Source organism: Mytilus galloprovincialis, chromosome 10 (genome assembly GCF_965363235.1).
Source record: "Mytilus galloprovincialis chromosome 10, xbMytGall1.hap1.1, whole genome shotgun sequence".
Classification (NCBI taxonomy): Eukaryota; Metazoa; Mollusca; class Bivalvia; order Mytilida; family Mytilidae; genus Mytilus; species Mytilus galloprovincialis.
Genome location: NC_134847.1, coordinates 89,690,866 through 89,713,187, shown reverse-complemented (window position 1 = coordinate 89,713,187; position 22,322 = coordinate 89,690,866). Strand labels below are relative to the sequence as shown.

Sequence of the window (22,322 nt, the reverse complement as noted above, 5' to 3'; positions counted from 1 at the left end):
AAATCTCACAATTGAGAGTAATGTATTGAAGGATGGTTACAATAATTAGAACATATCCGTCAAACAAAAAGATTAACAAAGTTTCGTGTTGAATAAAAACATGAAAAAGTATTTTCTATGTTTTATCTATAAAAAATTATATAAATATATTGCAAATAAGGTGAAATGGTGTCTACAGTTAAAATATTAATTCATATTTCAGGGAAATGGAGGCAAACGTTAATATTGAAAAACAGTTTCTTAGACTGATAATGTTTTGCCATAAGATCTCCTTGCCAGTTGTTAGAACATTTTTTGTTAGTGGTGTTCTTAGATGCCCTGATTATAACAACGACATTATAACTTTTCTTGAACATCACAAACATGAACTACTTCATCTTGTTGGAGATAATAAGTGTTGTCAATGCACCAGTCTACCTGCATTGCAAACAGGTTCACTCAAATTTCGCCTTGGAAATGATCAGTTCAAGAAACTATATGAAATTGGGCTTTCACAACCTGGACATTTTATGAAAGGGTCCGGTGGGCGTGTTATTCAACAATGTCTGTGCTGCGTTACAGTAAGAAAAGAAACGGATCCAAAGACATATGATATATCTTTGTTATTTGCCATTTTATATAATTGTGTTCAAATATCCGATAACACTAGATTATGGTTGGATACAATTAGAAAAGGGAGAAATAGATTATGTCATCTTAATGATATAAACGACCTTTCGGAAAATGAGATTCAAACATTGTGGGGAAACTTAGAATGTTCTGTTGTTCGGTTAGCTGAAGAGATCCATTCACTACCATATTATAAAGAATGCATAGAACAACACGTTGACACCTTTAAATATACAGACTACAACAGAGAGGCTATAACTCCGATTATAGAATCAATGAGATCGGAAATAAACAATGTAAGTTGTTATAATAATATTAAATCAAAAATAAGAACAAAACAGAATCTAATTTTTTTTTCACGAGTCTGTGGGGGTATTGGTAATTCATGATCTAATCTGCAAAATAAATATATAAATATGACAAAATGAAGCATATAATAAAAAGAATAAAGACGAAGTTGTAATGTTTACCGTGTGAACTGTTTGGAGCCATTTTTATATGTCTGAGCATTATAAAAATCAAGGATTAAAACGTTCGCTTTTAATACTTTATTTCTGCACCGAACAGAATAAAATGTTCTCTATTTCTGAGAGTGCTATCGAAATAAACAGCAAAATATTGCTCTACGTAGGACAAAAAGAATTGAGAGGGATGCCAATAGTTCATGACTTCAATCAATGCATATTGGACAAGTTGGCATTTTCTAACTTCGATAGTTTGGGGAGACTGCTAAATTACGAAGTGAAATTTCAATTGAACTCCAATATATTTTCAAGTGAGCATGAAGAACTTGCCTAAGACAATAACTGATATAACATTTCATTTGGAGATCAGTTTTTAAGGTACAATTTTGTGTTTTGGACGATGATAAATTCTACATTTTTTTTATATTTTATTTCATTATTTTGTAGATTATGTAAAAAGTAAAATACATATAACAAAATAACGAACTCCGAGGAAAATGTAAAAAGTTCCTCATCAAATAACAAAATCTAAAGCTAGACCAAACAAACAAATGGATAACAACTGTCATTCCTGACTTGGTACAGACTTTTACATGGTTTATATGGTCCTCTAAGTTTCTATTGATGAGCCATAAATTCTTCGTAATCAGTTTACGGTTATTTATTATTATCATTCTTTTTGTTGTAAAGAATTAAGTGTTCGTTGTTGTGTTTTTTGTTCTGTTGTGTTTATGTTGGTCTTTTCATTTTTGGTCATGACGTTGTCAGTTTATTTTCTGACTTATAATTTTGAAAGACCCTTTGGTATCTTTTGACTGCCCCTCTCAATTTGGTCTTTTTGTAAAGTTCACAAGCAATTTCTACGACCAATTATAAATTTATTTCTTAATCATTATTTAGAATAGAGTTGCTCCTCACTGGCAGTCATATCACATCTTCTTATTTAATAATTGGAGATAAACTTTATTTCAAGTTCAACGGTACATTTTTGACAAAAAAAAACCTTGTCAAAAAGATTTTCTTGTCGTTCATTTTTAAATAACACCTCTGCTGACTGCACCGAAAATCAATCAGTTCTTGTCACATCATTTCTGGATACCTCCTGACGTCATCAAAAACATCGCTATAGCTAGTGACGCATCTGAGTAGAAATACCTTGGAAAAAGAATAACGTTTTTAAAGAAATACACTCCAATAATTTGCAAATACTCGTATGGAACTACAGAACAGAAGGTATCACATGATATCGTCTTAAGATTGTGAGAATTTTATGAACAATAAGTAAAACGATTTCTCATGAAACAGAATTATCATTACAAAACATATAAACAATCATCCTATTCTCTTGCAACAATAGAAACGGTTCCTTTGTCCTTCTATTGGACAATGGAGATTAACACTACAGCTCTACAAACTGTTTGGTTTTTTTAATGAAAAATTAAGAGAATCGCGGTTAGTGTCAACCATTTTTGAAAAATACAATACGTGTAGCACTTACAATAACCATTATCATAGTACTTCAACATTACATTCTGAAACTGCAAGCATTCATTGATATAATTGAGTTATCCAGTTTTAATAACACTCAAACACTTAATTCGAAGACAAACGCAGTTCGATTCAACATACTCAGAATCTTTCTAATATCATCAGATAAATCAGAATGAAAAGTAAAATAACGAAATACCAAACTCCGATGAAATTCAAAACGGCAATCCAAAAGGCAAAATTAAACGCACAAACATATAAAACTAATGAAAAACAACTGTCATATTCCTGTTTTGATACAGTAATTTTCTTAAGTATAAATTGTGGAATAAAAATGGTTTTATAGCTAGCTAAACTGCTCGTTTGTACGACAGTCGCATTAAATCCCGTTATATTAAACTTAACAAACAGACATAATAGATAAAAAAATATTTTTTTAAAAGGGGGATAGCAGTCAACAGTGAGTTATAATTTTCATCACTATCAAAGATACAATTATTTAACAAAGAAATGCAAAAGGGCATATATACAAAGCACATGCTCAAAAATGAAAAACAAGGATACAAAAATTTACCATAGCTCAATAATATAATTACTTTAATCTTATTTTAGAATATCAATGAGGTTATACAGAATCAAATTAATTCACAAGAAGAAATAAGATGTCTGACCATACATGTCGAACAACTTTCACAAAACTGCAAGAAAGACACTCAAAATATGTTGAATCACGTAACAGAATCAGCGAAGACTACTGTTGATTTACATCAAGACGCGATTCGTCAGGTGTCAGCACAGGTAGCTAAATGTCATATCGAAGAGGTTGAACTTATCAAAGATCAGAATAAAACTGTCATCGAGTCATCTGAAAAAGGTAAAATCTCATCAATAATACCAACCTTTTTTTTTTTGCACCCAATATCTGTTTCCGTCTAAATAATAGACATCGGTGGCACTTAAAGCAAAACGGTAAAGAGACTGAATGAAATTCGAATATGACATTTATAGACTGTCGTATTAGCAGATTTCATAGTTAATTTCTGTGTCATTTGGTCTCTTGTGGATAGTTGTCTCATTTGAAACTTACCACATCTTTTTTTTCATATCCATATGCATTGTATCTGTAGTTCAATTTGTATGTTAAAAAACTGAAAAGCCCGAAACAACTTGTAAAATATCATGAAATAAGACTTACATAACAATCAGTAAACATGCAACATCCAGTGGATTTAGTTTAGAAGTAATTAACAGTCAGTTATACCTATTACTGTCAGAACAGTCTCCTTAGATCACTGATAAGTCTCATATACCATACCAATAAAACAGTAGATGTCTTCTTAAGAACACCAACAAGTCTCATATACCATTACATAGAAACAGTAGAGGTCTCCCAATAAAACATAACACGTCCCGTATACAATACCACAAAGAACAGTAGATGTGTCCTTAAAGGCAGGAATTAGTCTCATATACCATACCATTTGAACAGATGATGTCTCCTTATAGACAATTACTAGTCTAAAGCATCATATCACATTTATCTATACTAATATAGATACTAAGATAGAAAAAGAAAAGATCTACTTGAACGGAACATTTATCCTGCCATACTGGATACTTGATATCATACGCAAAACTTTATAATAACTATTATGATTTTATTAACAAACTCATATACTAAGACACCATTGTATGCACAGTATACTAGTAGTATTTTCAAAATCTATACTATTAAACGAGAAGACCTCATTTTTGGTGTCGCTTCTCTTCTTTCCAGAATAAATTAATCAACACGCCTCTGTGTCCTATAGGTATAGTGAATAGTCGCATTTGTCATCCATTCATATGATTATTCAGATTGAGTTATTTTAGGAGAAAAACGAGAAAAAAGGCATCCGGATATTGTCCCGTCATTGTACGAAATTTTAAGTCAGATTAGACTTCCGGTTTGCGTTTTTCTGTATACTTTGAACATACATATATACTACGAATAAAGTGTATTTTCAGAATTTTATCTGCTATCATTTTCAAGTTTACTATCCACGGCGGTCACAGAGTTTATTAAATAGAGAGGGTCTGTATACTATATCAATGATCACCATGGATCGATTAGTAAACTTAGAATTGAAAGTAAATACGCTTTATTTATATAGTAATGAATGTTCATAATATACAGATAAGCGCTAAAATTATTCATGTGAACTTTTGATACTTTTTCTGAAATTCTCCAGTCATTAAATCTTTTACAAAATTCATTGATTACATAAAAAAAAAAAAAAAGAAGATGTGACAACTCTCCACAAGAGACCAAAATGACACAGATAATATTAACAACTATAGGTCACCGTACGGCCTTCAACAAAGAGCAAAGCCCTACCGCATTCTCAGCTTCAAAAGGCCTGAAATGACAATGTAAAACAATGCAAGCGAGAAAACTAGCGGCCTTATTTATGTACAAAAAAGTGAACAAAAAACAAATATGTAACGCATAAACAAACGACAACCACTGAATTATAGGCTCCTTACTTAAATAAATGTTCATAACATACTAAATGTATGTTCATATTGAAATTGATAGAAAACCAAAAATTGGGAACTTTGGAAATAAAGGTGGAGGATAAAAAAACATTTTCCTGTCCCCAATAACCTATGACTTATGATACTTTGGCTGAAATTCTCCAGTCATTCTGTATTTTACAAAATTACATACTTTAAACTACGCTCTGAATGCCCGCGATTTCGCGGGTGTGTTCTAGTCAATTATAAATCTATAGTACAGAATGCATATGAAAATAATAAGAAATGTATCATTTGGCTTTCTAGGGGGTTAATCATTAAAACTTACAATAATACTAATTGAAATAACCAAATAAAAAACACTACCTACTCAACATAATTTTAAATTAAAAAAAAATAATTGCCTCATTTATGCAATTTTAAGAACCTGGCACAACCAAGACAGGTATAACTTTAAAAATGAGAATACCTGCGGTAGATCCCAACAGGTACTTTTAGAACCTGAGTGGTAGAGCCCGAACAAGTATAAATTTGAAAAATTATAAATCCTGCGGTATATCCCAATAGATACAAAAACTAACTTAAGAATTGATAAATTAAGAAGTTAAAATTAATACTATAAGCTGGTAGAGCATCAATAAGGAATTAAAATAAGCTAAAAATATTGATAGGTCATGGACCTCCTTTTCCAGATATGTGAGATTTAAAATATGGCGGGTAATGTCTGACTCTGACTTTTACTTTATATTTGTATTGGTATTATTGGGTTTGAAAACAAAAGAAAGAAAATTAAGAATCTTCTTAAATTTTGGTAAATTACCTTTCATGAGGTAAATAATCTGACATGAAAAAATAAATGGGTGTTATGGGGCAAAATATTTCACATTGTGTTGTATGGAAAAACACCAAGGAGTCCGAACATTTGACAAAAATTCCAAAACCTCACCTAAGTACATCCTTAATTATCAATCTGATATAAAACAAAGCCTTGATAATTTATAAGATGTATAAATGAATTTGTAGGCCGAATTGAATAAATAGCATGAATGAAAGCCCCCAATTTTGAAATTCTGCAATGTTAAATTACAGGTATTGACCGATTGTTGAACGATAAATGTGCATATATATTATATATATAAGTGTCTAAGAATGTAACTTTAACACACTAATGAGTGTTATAAAATTAGGTGTTATATTTTATATATTATTCACGCAATATTTCGCTAAACAAATTAGCTTCATCGGGCGTGTGCATCTATCAAGGTGAAATCGGATGCATGACAAAAAATATCTTTGTAGCTTGAGCTACACAAAAGTTTAACATATTGATTAATGATCCTTTCACTTTCCGTTGTTAAGAGAATATAAACAACTGATAAGATTACTTTTATCCATTTTATAATTTTAAATGTATAGTGTACATACAAGTTCCTGTTTTAACTAATTTTTAGTTTTATCCTATTCTAACTGTTAATATTATTTTAAATTTTAACCAGTAGATAAAATTTTAAACAACGCAATTTTAAAAATAAACAAAATTTTTAAATGCGGTGACCCTGCAGATAGGGTGGACTTCCAGAAGAAGAAGAAGAAGAGGAAGAAGATCTGTATAAAACAAATTTTTGCCGTTTATTGTACATCAACATTTTTTTCAAAAATTAAAACAAATAGTTGTTTTAGTTAAATAGAAGTAAAATTGATGAGTTATTCCTTTGCTTTCGGGTAGAACTGTTTTTCATCCCTCTCATTAAGTCCATCAGGTTCAAGAGTACGTAGCTGATGCATCCAGAACCTTTCTCTCTTTTTTCTCATTTCTGAGTCCCAATTTTGGTTTACCTAAATTATTTGAAAGGTGATGTTTTCAAAAGTATGTCCTGTTCTTAAGAGGTGTCTCGTAATTGGACAGTTTCTTCCTTTTGTATAAAACGACCGATGATTGTTTAGTCTGATGTTAAATGTGGTTTCTGTTTCACCAACATACTGCAGCTTGCAAGTTCCACAAGTAAGAATATAAATACTCTACGTACTCTTGAACCTGATGGACTTAATGAGAGGGATGAAAAACAGTTCTACCCGAAAGCAAAGGAATAACTCATCAATTATACTTCTATTTAACTAAAACAACTATTTGTTTTAATTTTTGAAAAAAATGTTTATGTACAATAAACGGCAAAAATTTGTTTTATACAGATTATTAATCAATATGTTAAACTTTTGTGTAGCTCAAGCTACAAAGATATTTTTTGTCATGCATCCGATTTCACCTTGATAGATGCACACGCCCGATGAAGCTAATTTGTTTAGCGAAATATTGCGTGAATAATATATAAAATATAACACCTAATTTTATAACACTCATTAGTGTGTTAAAGTTACATTCTTAGACACTTATATAATTCAATTAAGTAACTGCATCAGTTTATTTACAAACTGATCCACACCTAGATAGATTGAATGTTGATTGTTGCTATTTTTAGACACTATATATTATATATATTGTGTTTTAATTTGTTGATAGGAAAATCAATAATTATATCAATAAAAGCAGTTTCAAGTATATTATCACAGTCTTGAATTGTTACATTTACATAGATCGTTTTTCAGATAAGGTAGTTTTTTTAGACAGATATTTCTTATACTTTGCAAAAATGACGATTTTATTATGCTTTTTTCAAAAATATTATAAAACGTATTGGTCGTTGAAAATTGCGTAAATTTGATTAGATAATTCATGAAAAAACACATTTGTGTACATTAAAAGAAATCTATGAGACCAAATTTTGAGAAGATAGGTTTTTTAATATGTTTAAAAAAAATTAAAAAAAAGTGGTGTCACCGAATTGTTTTCTTGCTACAAGTAAAAATAAATAATTCCCTATCAGTCATTTGAAACAATTTATTTATATTAGTTTAAATATATTGAATAATAAGATAAATCACCAAGTTTTCTATAATATTGATAAACAGTCTTATCAATTAATTGCAAATATGTTTCCAAATTTGCGGATTTGAGCAAATAACTAGACCGATTTTGTATTGCCTCGTACAATCCAAGATGGCAGTATACCATGAATCTACCGTTAAGTGGTATGTTTTCAGCATCTCAGTAAAAATAAGAATGTGCTTTCCTGTTTGAAATATGTATTTGAATATCATTAATACACCAACTTATGTTGAATCATATAACGGACAGGGTGAACCACACGGAGAGTAAAACAAACACGTAACAAACTCACAATAATCAGGTCTACATTGTACGTGTCTTACATAGGAAAGAGGGTAATCCAGATAACCATTTTTAAAAAAGGTAAATCGGACAGAAGCGAGTCGAATGCACGATTTTTTTATTGCGTTGTCAGTTTGTTTTAGATTTATGAGTTTGACTGTCCCTTTGGTATCTTTCGTCCCTCTTTTATTATCATAAAACTATTTATTATTTTTATTTATTTTATGCTTAATAATTGGTCTTTGGTCAAGCTAATTTGTAATAAACATACGTTTTTATGTCATATATATTTAACTATGTTAAGTATTTAAAGTACCTTTCTGACAACCTTATATGTATCTAGTTTCAGGAACAATGGAACATGTCATGGATAAATTGAATTTTCTAGTCGATATTGCTATAGACAACAAGAAACTTCAACACACCCAAAACGACAGTATTTTGCCAAAAAGTGGTAAATGTACATAATACATTGAACTTATTTACCTTGTTTGTTGAAAAACTCTATGAGTATGAGTGATGAAAGGCGTAACGTTAGTACATTTCTTAATTTTGAACGACATTTGTTTTGAAAAGAAAAATGATAATTTGTAATCTCAAACAATGCATTTTTTAAACTCTACTTTACTTTGCTGTTCAATGATTCTGCAAACTGGGCTTGTTTTCATAAATATCATTAACCTAAACTTTTCCTGAAACGATATTGTAATCTATGGATTAGTGGAAAACACGTTGGATACTTCATTTGGAATAAATTATTAAAAAATAACATAATATATTATTTACACGTAAGCATGTGTAAGATTGTTAAACAATAAGCAATACATAATTATAATTGTAAGTTAAAAGTAAACGTAAGAAGGAAAAATGTAAATAACACCTCTGTGCATACAATTAATAACAATTTGTCATCACAGCTAACGAAAGGAGCACAACACAACAGCAAATGAATAGTGAAGAACAAGGTAAAGTTAAAGATATGATATGTTTAGAGTACATCGGATGTTATGATGATTCGACACCGAAGTCATCAAATATGATTTAAGAACAAACAGCCTATTAATTTTTACCAATGATTTTTTTGAAATTTTGATATAAATACTGCATGAAATTAGAAATAAAATATGATGAAAAAATAGGAAATTACCGACTCCGTTTAGTCACTATAACAATCTCAGTTTCGTGTGTGTCTGCATAATTAACATTATTTGGTTTAATTTTTTTTTAATTTCAATTAATCCAATTATACTGAACCTACAAGCATAATTCTTTGTTCACATTAACCAGTAGATTTGTAGCTATCAATTTATGATTGAAGATTTGAAAATATTTGTGGTTTGATTTTAAACAATATATGATTTATTTCATTCCGGCCAAAATCATTACGCTAGAATGAAAAAGGTTTCCAATATTGAAAAACATATACCTGTGGTTCTTCTTTAAAATTTAAAGAAAGAAAGTGATGTATGTGATCTTTCAAATAAAAGTCACAGAAATTCTGTCACCGAACTTTCAGAAACGTTATGAGTAACTTTCATGTGTGTGTTTTCATTTGTTTTTGAGAAAAGAGTTTTTCTATAGAACACTGAATCTGACGTCATAGTGCAGGTTTCCCGTAATGTTCGCAAATCAAAACTGCAAATTTGACGTTTTAAACACACATTAAAGTATAATACTAGCCACAATATACATCAATTATATCATCAAACAGATTGCACTTATCTTTTAAAACAAAAAAATATGTATTTTTATCGGAAAGGAAAAAACGACCACAAATCTGAATTTTTAGCAAAAATTGCACATAACGGTATATTTTTTTTTAAATTCTAGTGAAGAAAATAAAATGACCCACGCCTAAAGTAGGCATTAAAACACCAGAGATAATTGGTGCACAAGAAGACCACATCAGAAGAGACTAAAATGAGAAAAACATGTGTTATGCATTGTAAAGTCTTTACGTTTTAATGATTTGAAATATTTCCCTAGCGTTTATTTGATATCTTTTAAAACATAAACTTAATATTTTTAATTACTTTTTTAGACAAAAAGCGCTGTAAATTACATTGGAGGATAGAGACCCCTGGATATCTGGAACATAAAAAGGATGAAATCGTAAAGGCAATGAAAAATGCAATTGAAATTGTGAAAATAGGTACCTCTCATGAAATTGAAGACATTCACGAAGGCTCAATAACTATTGATACGTTACTACCTATGAGCATTCTTCTAGACAAAAACGCCTTCCATCAGTCCATTCGAAAATTTTTGGAAGAAATGGTTAGCGTTTGTGGATTAGACCCAAACATACCTTTAAGTGTTAAGGTTCAGATTACTTTAAGTGATCTCGAACAAGGTAAGTTACCACATGTTTGATACACTATTATAATAACTACATTTAGAATTATTTTGTGTCGACACCGTGTAATTAATATGCTTTGTTGATACTAGTAGCACGATGTATTGTTGCATAGATGTTCGGTCCTTAATATTTCTTTAGAGTTTCGTTGCACTAACATGATAAAGGCAGTTATCTTATCCTGATTTAAATATTTGTAGTGTAGTTTGTAAGAATCTCTTTATCATTTAACAAGAATAAAACATATAGTAAATGAAAGAAACGTTCAATGTCATGGAACTTTCAATTGTAGCAGTACATATTTTACTGGTGCACTGATACTTGCTGTGGGTATTGCAATTTTACAACCGTTTGTCGGTTTGAATCAATACAAATTATTTAATGCCTTAATATGTTGATAATAAGATGTCCTTTGGTTTAATCTCATTGTTTACTATAGAAATATTAAATACAATGCTGAATTACCTTAGTGTTAACATTAGCATTTTACTACCAATATAACAAAGATATTAAGGACAGTGCGACATATAATATGAATCTGTATCGCGTCTGTCTGGGTCCTCAGTGCTCTTCAATAGATATAGGAAGATGTGGTGTGAGTGTCAATGAGACAACTCTCCATCCAAATAACAATTTTAAAAAAAGTAAACCATTATGGGTCAATGTACGGCCTACGGCCTTCAAATTTATACTTATTTTGCTTTCTTACTAGTTTTGATCTGAGATTCACTGATGAGTCTTATGCAGACGAAACGTGCGTCTGGTGTATTAAAATATAAACCTGATAACTTAGATAACTGTTCCCTTTGGTGTTATTTTTTTCATTCGATAAAAGATTTTATATTTTAATGTAAATATTTTCAAGAGATGTTTTTTTAGGGAGGGGGTCCTTGATTCTTTAATCTTAAACATATGAATGTTTAAACTAAAACTAAAATTCATATGTTTATTTCGGAAAATCGTACTATGAGATATTTTATAAGCAAGAATAATGACAATTTCAGGGTCGGTCAAATATTCGATAGAGGAGATGAAACACACAACAATGATTGATAAAGCTGTACAAGCTGTTCCAACAATGCTTGATAGAAGCACGGGATCAAGCGAACTTGAAATTGAGGAGGAATTAGATAGCACCAAAGGACCCGAGGACGGTAAGCTATAGGGTACAAATAAACTTATTTTATAATTTCGTTTAGAAAATATCATATTTCACAATTATATAGTGACTTAATGACTCTTCCCTGTAGTGTTTTCAATTGAGTTTCAATTGGACTATTTCACCGTTTGGCCGGCTAGATTAACCAAAAAAAGAGCAATGAATCAATTATTGTCACATTATCCTGTTTAGTCTGTTTGGATTAGTTAATTGAACATATCTATAAACAACTGTCACACAAGTGGCTTTTTAATTTCGCAGTCATCTGTCTAATCTTATCTTTTGTATCCTTCTCTTAATTTTGACTATTTGAATTTGATTGAGAGCTGCATGATGTGTAATGTATGAATAGCAGGAGGCTCAACTATATAGCTACAATCTGTTGAAGCGCAATATCTCGCTTTTTTGGAAGATTTTCTTTTATTCGTCTCTTCACGATCGATTTATGTTGTTGAACATCGGTACACTAATTTAATAAAGTAGCTAACAACTTTTATTAGATACAAGGTATTAAGGATGTATTCTTCTGACTTTTCAGTCTCGTTGAAATCTCGTTCTGATATTATTTCGAAAATATGTGATACAAATGGAAAATAACAATGAATTTAAAAAATGATAGAATCAATCTTTTCTCTGTGAAAAAAATGTGTATTTACCATGGGTAATTTTTGAGTAATCAATTTTCAAAAATTATTACCAATCAATCAGTCTAATTTACAAAATTGACAATTTATTCATTGTATTAGGTTGAAAATGTGTAACCACAATAACAAAGGTGAAAGCGAATTATCTGAAACGGTTACTTATATAAATACAATGTTTGTAAACAATTTAAAAGGAAAGTATCGTTAACCGAGAACATTTGAATGTGGTTTAGATACCGGGAACTAAATTTCAGTGATTGAATCCTCAAATCTTTTTTTTATCTAGAACACACCACCAAATGGAAATATAACTGGCAATACATGGTACAATAGAAAAACATATTGACATAAAATTCAAAAGTAGTGTGTACATTACTACATTAATTTCCGTTAATCGATTTAAGGATTCATTTGGGTGCTGTTGCTTATAAATATGGACCTTTATTGAATAAAACGTTTGTTTTCTTTCATACAGATATGATGATTTATAGTGCGAGTATTAAAGACAATGTTTTGATCCCACCCTCCGAAATGGCATTTCTACAAGACGAATACGGTGACTTCCCAACTTATGAGGATGAAAAATACATGTTACTTATGGGTTGTTTCAATGACATCAGATGGATTGAATCTGTATTAACTTTTTTCAAACGTGTGGCACCCATTTGTAATCTAGGAATCAAAGAAAAGTCAAAAAAGCTTCTTAACAGTAAATTCATCAACACCTTCATACATATCGCCTCGAAGTCCTCACAAAGATCAAATAATTTGAAATCGATGCTACAATGTCTCAGTGAATCAAAAGATTTGCAAAACAACGTCATCACAGTTGTACGAGATGATGTTATAATATCTGATTTGTTGAAAGAATCAAAACAAATTCGTGTCAAGATCAACGAGAAAGAGTGGCTGCCGGACCTTATGGACGCTATTGCTAGCTCCGGTAAGTTTTGTATTGAACTTAAAGAGAAAATTAATTTAGTCCTGGTATCTATGATGAGTTAATTTACAACCACTGGGTCGATGCCACTGCTGGTGGAGATTTATTTACCCGAGGGTATCACAAGCCCAGTAATCAGCACTTTTTGTGCAGACATGAATTGTCATTGATATTGTTATATTTATAAATTTACTATTTACAAATCTGTGATTTTTAGCTCACCGGGCCCGAAGGGCCAAGTGAGCTTTTCTCATCACTTGGCGTCCGGCGTCCGTCGTCTGTCGTCCGTCGTCCGGCGTTAACTTTTACAAAAATCTTCTCCTCTGAAACTACTGGGCCAAATTTAACCAAACTTGGCCACAATCATCATTGATGTATCTAGTTTAAAATTTGTGTTTTTTTACCCGGCCAACCAACCAAGATGGCCGCCATGGCTAAAAATAGAACATAGGGGTAAAATGCAGTTTTTGGCTTATAACTCAAAAACCAAAGCATTTAGAGCAAATCTGACATGGGTTAAAATTGTTTATCAGGTCAAGATCTATCGTCCCTGAAATGTTCAGATGAATCAGACAACCCATTGTTGGGTTGCTGCCCCTAAATTGATAATTTTAAGGAAATTTTACTGTTTTTGGTTATTATCTTGAATATTATTAGAGATGGAGATAAACTGTAAACAGCAATAATGTTTAGCAAAGTAAGATTTACAAATAAGTCATCATGACCAAAATGGTCAGTTGACCCCTTTAGGAGTTATTGCCCTTTATAGTCAATTTTTATCCATTTTTCGTAAATCTTAGTTAACTTTTACAAAAATCTTCTCCTCTGAAACTACTGGGCTAAATTTTACCGAACATAGCCAGAATCATTATTAGGCTATCTAGTTAAAAAATTGTGTTTTGTGACCAGCGAAAACCAACCAAGATGGCCGCTACGGCTAAAAATAGAACATAGGGGTAAAATGCAGTTTTTGGCTTATAACTCAAAAACCAAAGCATTTAGAGCAAATCTGACAAGGTATAAAATTGTTTATCTGGTCAAGATCTAGTTTAAAATTTGTGTTTTTTGACCCGGCCAACCAACCAAGATGGCCGCCACGGCTAAAAATAGAACATCGAGGTTAAATGCAGTTTTTGGTTATTACTCAAAAACCAAAGCATTTAGAGCAAATCTGACAAGGGGTAAAATCGTTCATCTGGTCAAGATCTATTTGCCCTGAAATTTTAAGATGAATGGGACAACCCGTTGTTGGGTTGCTGCCCCTGAATTGGTAATTTTAAGGAAATTTTGCTGTTTTTGGATATTATCTTGAATATAATTATGGATAGAGATAAACTGTAAACAGCAAAAATGTTCAGCAAAGTAAGATTTACAAATAAGACAACAGGACCAAAATGGTCAGTTGACCCCTTTAGGAGTTATTGCCCTTTATAGTCAATTTTTATCCATTTTTCGTAAATCTTAGTTAACTTTTACAAAAATCTTCTCCTCTGAAACTACTGGGCCAAATTTTACCAAACATAGCCAGAATCATTATTAGGCTATCTAGTTTAAAAATTGTGTTTTGTGACCGGGCAAACCAACCAAGATGGCCGCCACGGCTAAAAATAGAACATGGAGGTAAAATGGAGTTTTTGGCTTATAACTCAAAAACCAAAGCATTTAGAGCAAATCTGACAAGGGGTAAATTTGTTTATCTGGTCAAGATCTATCTGCTCTAAAACTTTTAGATGAATCGGACAACTTGTTGTTAGGTTGCTGCCCCTAAATTGGTAATTTTAAGGAAATTTTGCTGTTTTGGGTTATTATCTTGAATATTGTTATAGATAGAGATAAACTGTAAACAGTAATAATGTACAGCAATTTAAGACTCAAAAATAAGTCAAAATGACCAAAATGGTCAATCCTAAGAAGTTATTGTCCTTTATAATCAATTTTTAACTATTTGCATAAAATTTGTAAATTTTTACTAACATTTTCCACTGAAACTACACTGACAAGTTCATTATAGATAGAGATAATTGTGAGCAGCAAGAATGTTCAGTAAAGGAAGATGTACAAACACATCACAATCACCTAAACACAATTTTGTCATGAACTGTCTGCTTCCTTTGTTTAATTCACATATGCCAAGGTGAGCGACACAGGCTCTTTAGAGCCTCTAGTTTTGAAATACTAAGGCTTTTCTACCTCAGACATAGATTACCTTAGCTGTATTTGGCAAAACTTATAAGAATTTTGGTCCTCAATGCTCTTCAACTTCGAACTTTATTTGGCCTTTTTAACTTTTTTGGAAGAGAGTGTCACTAACGAGTCTTTTGTAGACGAAACGCGCGTCTGGCGTATAAACTAAATTTAGTCCTGGTATCTATGATGAATTAATTTACCTAAACAGATAGAGTTTTTGTTATTGAAAAAAGATTGTACTGAGTTATTTTAACAATCACTGTTATGTCATTCGAATCTTTGAACTGTTGTTGCGGATTTCATTCATGTGGAGGACAGTTAATTGTGTATTCTGTACAAATTTGTAATTATTTTGAATGTCGTCAAGGATTTTTCCTGTGTTGTTTGAGTTCTTTTTTTTTGGTAATTTGCTTAAGGGCATACGCTACAATTTTGATCCGGTATTTACATTTTGATAAAAATGTCCATAGAGACTTTTTTTGACCTGATCAAATCAAATTTTAATAAAAAAAAATATACCTTCATGTGCTACTTTTTGAGTAAAATGAGGTCGAAATTTTGTATATTTGCTCAAATTTCGGATTTGTGGCCGTATTTCCTCTTTCGAAAGAAAAACATAACTTTTTTTGTTTTAAAAGATAAACACAAATTGTTTTTTGTTAAATAATTTTTACTTTCTGTATTTTATCAGTATCTTAAAATTTATACATTTTTTATTTCGAAATACCTCATATTTAACAAATGTTCATGAATGTGAAAAAAAAACCACCATCATTTTTGCTTTATATTTATCAAATTTAAAAACATTGGACTATTTACACATACTCTTCTCGCGTAATCAAACTAAATGGCATTTTAAAAAAGAGGGGTCCATGAACTCGTTTTCAAGTTAGATAAGTTTGAATGATAAAAATCAGTCGAAAATTGAATCTTTTCCCGATAAGTCATAGTCGCGAAAATAACATTTTACGTTAGCAACGTCATTACCTCCACTGTAACTGTATCGTATGACCTTTACCACTTTATATATCGATAATTTCCTTTACATCTGTGAATGTGTCTAGATTATTAATTTTCCGTATATTTTCGTCATTTCCATCGTCAGTTATAAAAGCAATTGCAAATAAATCTTACTCAATTCGGTTTTATTATATTTGTTGAAGCTTTTAACGTTGTGTTTCTGATGTGTCGTTTGTTTCCTCTTATATTTCAGTATAAGACGTGTCACGGTACTTTTCTATCCCAAATTCATGTATTTAGTTTTGATTTTATATTTGTTATTCTCGTCGGATTTTGTCTAATACTTAGTTTATTTTCTGTGTGTGTTACTTTTTAATGTTGCATCGTTGTTCTCCTGTTATATTTAACGCGTTTCCCTCAGTTTTAGTGAGTAGCCCGGATTTTTTTTTCTATCGATTTATGTGTTTCGAACAGCGTTATACTACTGTTGCCTTTATTTAATGTCTTTTTGGATCATGTATCATTATTTAAGAAATAATTCATGGGGGCTTGAATATATCGGGATTTTACCACGGGTTGGCCCTTTATGACAAATATTTTACCCTGAGCGATAGCGAGGGGTAAAATATCGGCATAAAGGGACAACCCGTGGTAAATTCTAGATATCTTCAAGCCCCCATGAATTATTTCGATTCTAATAGGACAAAAATGGCACTTCTTTTGGATCGAAACGCTCTTGGTGGAGGTAAATATTTGCCGTTCCCATAAATTTAACGCACTTTTAGATTGGCGTAAAAAACGGAACAGATTTAGTGACATGATCAAACTATTTACTATAACGTATTTAGATAGATTTGGATGAATTTTAATGATAATTTACTTATAAGTCTTCTATGTATAAAAAAAAAATTGGCTTATACCACATTTTAGCATCGTTTGTTTACGTTTCCTTGTGATGGTTTTTGATATCAGAAGCGTGTATTTTCTCGTAAAATGCTTTAATTATTACGTCATCATTCTATGACGTCGGGTACTTCATTCATAAAAAAACATATGACGTGGGAGTACGATCGGAACAGCCAATGAAATATATTCATATTTTAACACGGGTGTGTACTCAAAGCGTTTGAAGGACGTCATGTTAGAATTATATATAAAATCGGTTAAACATATGTTTACCAGCTGTTTTAGTTGATATTCGATCTTCGTCTAGTAGTCCTGAAATCTCAACTGTATTTGTATCTCTTGGTTCGAGAGCATAATCTGTCCATTGTGCAATTTTTAAAATATTCAGATACGCACTCATTAATCAGAAAGTGTCAAGTATCACTAATAGTTTAATTGGATTATCACTAACTGTAACGGAATTATTAATGCCAAATGAATGCAAAATTTTGGAAAATTTTCGTCATATATCATTTTGCTATGTCTGCATTTAGAAAATATTGTTTCTATTTACGTCAGCTTCTGCAAATGATATGTTGTTCAGCTAGGACTTTTTTAAATACTATATTGGTAAAATATTTTAAACTAATCCTTATGTAAGTAAGTAAGTAAATTATTTATTATAGTGACATGTGTAAATTATTACAGATTGTAAACATATAATATATGATAAATAGTAATACACCCGGCCCAATGGACCTATAAGTCACCTCAAATAAAGTAAAACAATTATTAAACAATTATATCACGTTCTAATCTAATCAAAAATAAAATTGAACTCAGTTTCAGTTTCTTGATTTTTACAAAATATACATAGTCTTTCTTCTACACTTTCGTTTGAGTATCTACCAGTTTCCACTCTTAATGGTAAAATTCCACTTCTAAATTGCGCTAAGTGTGACCGCTCAATTTTACTCAAGTTCAAATTCACGTAATTTTCAGTTTCAAAGAATGTTTCAAAGTTCCTATATGTTCGTAATTTTGAAACGTCTTGGACGGAATTCCTCCAGATATCTGAATACAGACGAAAAATGTTAGTTTCAACCAAAGATAAATCGACCTCTGATTTCAGTTCGTAAAAATGTCCTAGTTCAAGCTGGTCTAGTATGTCCTTTACTTCACTACACCAGTTACTTTTACAACGATCATAGTCAATATTGAATGCTAATTTGGTGATGCAGTTGTTGTCAAATCGAATGAGTCTATTCCAGTATCTCACCATATTGATCCAACACCGATACAGACTCGGGATCCAGCCGATATCTCCGTGTATAGCAAGGATACATGTAGGTGCAAATTTGTGTACTCCTATATAGTAACGAATAGCCCTGTTCTGAATATTGTCTATTGACTGATATTTTCGGTATCCTCATACACCAGACGAGTAATCAAGTATAGGAACAATACATGAGTTGAATAATTTTTCATATGATTTATATCCAAAGTCCTTAATATTATGGATTTTAGCAATTATATTCCCATGTGCCCGTCCGCCACTTTTCGCAAGAAGATCCACATTTGACAAAAAACTGCCGTTGTAGCTAAATGTTATACCTAAGTATTTGTACTCGTTAACTAATTCCAACTGATTCCTGCCCACGGTGAAGTTAAACTCAGTTTGTTTAGATTTCCCTTTCCTAAAATAAATACATTTCGACTTTTCAGTGTTAATCAATACTCGCCATCGCTTACACCATTGGTGAAGTTTATCTAACATACATTGAAGGTACAATTCCGATTTCGCTAATATAGCTATGTCGTCCGCATACAATAAAACTGACAATTTTCTATTATCTAAATCTATCCCTACGTTTAAATCGTTCAATTTCTTTACTAGATCATTGATAAATATTGAGAAAAGTGTCGGGGATAAATTGTCCCCCTGTTTCACTCCGGTTACAGTTAAACCAGCTTGTAAGTTTGACATTTAATCGGACACAAGATTCAGAATTCTAATAGATGCTTTTCACAGAGTTGTACAGTTTGCCATCAATGTTGTGAATGAGTAGTTTATACAGCATCATATCTCTGTCTATGAAGTCAAAACATTTTCTAAGATCAATAAACGCAACAAAGAGAGACTTTTTGTTACGGACAATACTGTTCAGCGTGTAAATGTGATCCTCACGGGATCGATTTTTTTCTGAAGCCGTTCTGTTCGTCTGCGAGTATATCTTGATTTTCTAAATTGGCCATTCCAATACAGTTTTTTCTGCTTAAAGCGTTTCTTTGAGCCATTAAATTCAACTTTCGGGATTTTGTCTGTCATTTCCGAAATAATAATTGAGCACAATTCGGTGTAAATTTTATCAACATTGTCCTGAGTTTCTCTGCAACGTTCAATCTGTTCTATTAAACTCAATAAGGCAGTACGTTTAATATCACTGGTCATAAAATCTAACGGGATCTGATTGAGTTTAAAACGAGAACAAGAGCTACGTGTATCTTTTGTCTGTGTTGCGAGGCAGTGACGCGTAATATATTTTTAAGGTATTAATTGCTTATTTGGCAAAATATCAAAAACCTTGCGACTTAGTTTATACCTGTCTTCATCACTTCGGTCAGTTTTAACTTTTATATTATTGCTATTTGAACAATTCGCTTGATTGCTTCCTACCAAATTTGGTTCACTAGCAAAGAAGAAAAATTCAACGATTTAATGACTGTTAGGATTACTTAAGGTGGTACCTAACACTACAGGGAGATAGCTCTGTAAAGTCAGCTAAACGTTTTAATTACGTTGTGTTGTAAAAGGAATATTAAGCTTCTCAATGATCAAAATTGGTGTTTTTCAAATTGCTATATAACCAGTGTAATTTTTCTGATAAAACGCTTGGTTCAATTTTTTTAATTTTTTTTACATTTTTGTAAAAGGGTCAAAGTAAATACTTTGTCAAAATTTTATGAAAATTAAACGAGCCAAATTAATTTTAGTGAAAGTGTTGGGTACCACCTTAAATAGGTATAGGAATATATATGTGAGTGCCAATGAGACAACTCTCCATCCAAATAACAATTTTAAAAAAGTAAACCAATAAATTTCGTTTTACCATATAGTCATCTTTTATATACATGGTTCAAACATTCATCAAAGTAATCGTGTGAAATTATTGTTTTTTTGTCGTAAGTCTAGATAGATATTGGTAATTTGTTTCAGACGCTATCGATATTCCAGCTTTTTCTAGAAAACATAGCAAACAAATGTGTGTTTGTACTTGTTATTTATTGAAATAAAGCAAACATAATATCACTTAATTAAGATATCAAAAATTTGTTTCAAAAAAGGAAAATATATTTTGTGAAGAAAAAAGATAAATTGAAATTCTTTGTCGCTTTTTACATTTACAACAAAAGACGTTTCATTGCAGCATCCAAAGTTCCTTACGTGGATGGGTTTCATTTCTTGAAATTATAGAAGAAGATATTAATACGAAAGCTTATACTATTTATACAATTAACGACTTTTTTTGTTATATAAGTTGAAAATATATATAACGCATATTGATCCATTTACAGTATTAACAATTTACTTTTTCCTACCTAACTAGGTTACACAAAAGTAAAACATGCACACAAAGTAAAAAAACAAAAAAACAATTCAACCTGTAAGTCACTTAAAAATGTTGAAATTTGAAGCTTAAACACATCAAACGAATAGAAAACAACTGTCACATTCTAGAGGTATAGGCAGTTCCTTGTGTGGGAAATGGTTTATAGTGTGTTAAACTCTGGGCTTGTTTGGCAGGCGCATAACATGCCACTATATTGACTAAAATTTTGTCTACGTCTTACATGTTTTCTATGAACATACAGGGTATGTGTCATTTTCAAACATTTCATTCGTTTTTAAGAACAAAAATAAACGGAGAACATAGATAAAACGTTACCAATAGTACTATTAAATTTCTAGCACTTCATTTTGTAACGAGTTTGTAGTGAACATTTTTGTATCTCTTTACTTCAAAATATTTATCCATCTGAACATTTTTGTAAAAACTCCTGCGTCACTTTCACCTCAGAACAGGGAGTAAATATTAAATATTTAATTTAATTTTGCAAATAAAGCACCTGGTTAACATTTTCCTTATACGTGCATATGGAAGGGACTTATCTTGCAACCACATGTTGATACCTGGTGTCCAGATTTTTATCTCTGATCACAAAATAATACGGTTCTATCTTATGTTCTAGTCAAAATTATAAAACAAGGGATAAACAATCCCTTATGCGGTATGAGCTTTGCTCATTGTTGAAGGCCGTATGGTGACCTTTAGTTGTTAATGTCTGTGTCATTTTGGTCTCTTGTGGACAGTTGTCTCATTGGCAATCTTACCACATCTTCTTTTATATATCTTATAAATGTTCTTACTTAGCATGAAGAATTTGAATCTAAAGCTGACACCAGCAACAGTAAAATCGATCCATCCTTATTTGAAACAATCCCCTAGGTGATATTTAAAGTTGATTTTATTTCTTCTGAAATTTGCAATAAATACTTCTCTTTGGACGTATGTGTATAGTAAATAAACATTTTTATTTCAGTTTCTTTTGTCTACTTACTTGCACAGTACCATATACTTTTTTTGATACCATGATACTTATTATTTCATATTAAAAATTATGTTATCTAGTTTTTATGCACAACTAGTCTTCTTTTTATTATTTCGTAGACTTTCTGGAAAAGGATGAGCTTTGACTAAATTTAATGAACACATAACAGTTTTTGGTCGAATCTCAAACCCAAATATTATTTATTTGTGTTAAGGGATGGACAATGAACACAAATTGAAAAAATTAACGAAATGAGTATAACAAGATTAAAATTGT

General features: G+C 31.1%; 1 protein-coding gene across 1 annotated transcript in view; it reads left to right on the top strand.

Annotated features, from left to right (window-relative positions):
• The first annotated feature begins 206 nt into the window (after nucleotides 1-206).
• LOC143049606 (uncharacterized) overlaps nucleotides 207-22,322 on the top strand; it is a 39,139-nt gene continuing 17,023 nt past the window's right edge. Inside the window, exons 1-7 of the mRNA XM_076223206.1 lie at nucleotides 207-905; nucleotides 3,174-3,435; nucleotides 8,648-8,758; nucleotides 9,222-9,269; nucleotides 10,346-10,657; nucleotides 11,665-11,814; nucleotides 12,939-13,406. Coding sequence (XP_076079321.1) covers nucleotides 207-905; nucleotides 3,174-3,435; nucleotides 8,648-8,758; nucleotides 9,222-9,269; nucleotides 10,346-10,657; nucleotides 11,665-11,814; nucleotides 12,939-13,406 — 2,050 coding nt within the window. The remainder of the gene's footprint in view (nucleotides 906-3,173; nucleotides 3,436-8,647; nucleotides 8,759-9,221; nucleotides 9,270-10,345; nucleotides 10,658-11,664; nucleotides 11,815-12,938; nucleotides 13,407-22,322) is intronic.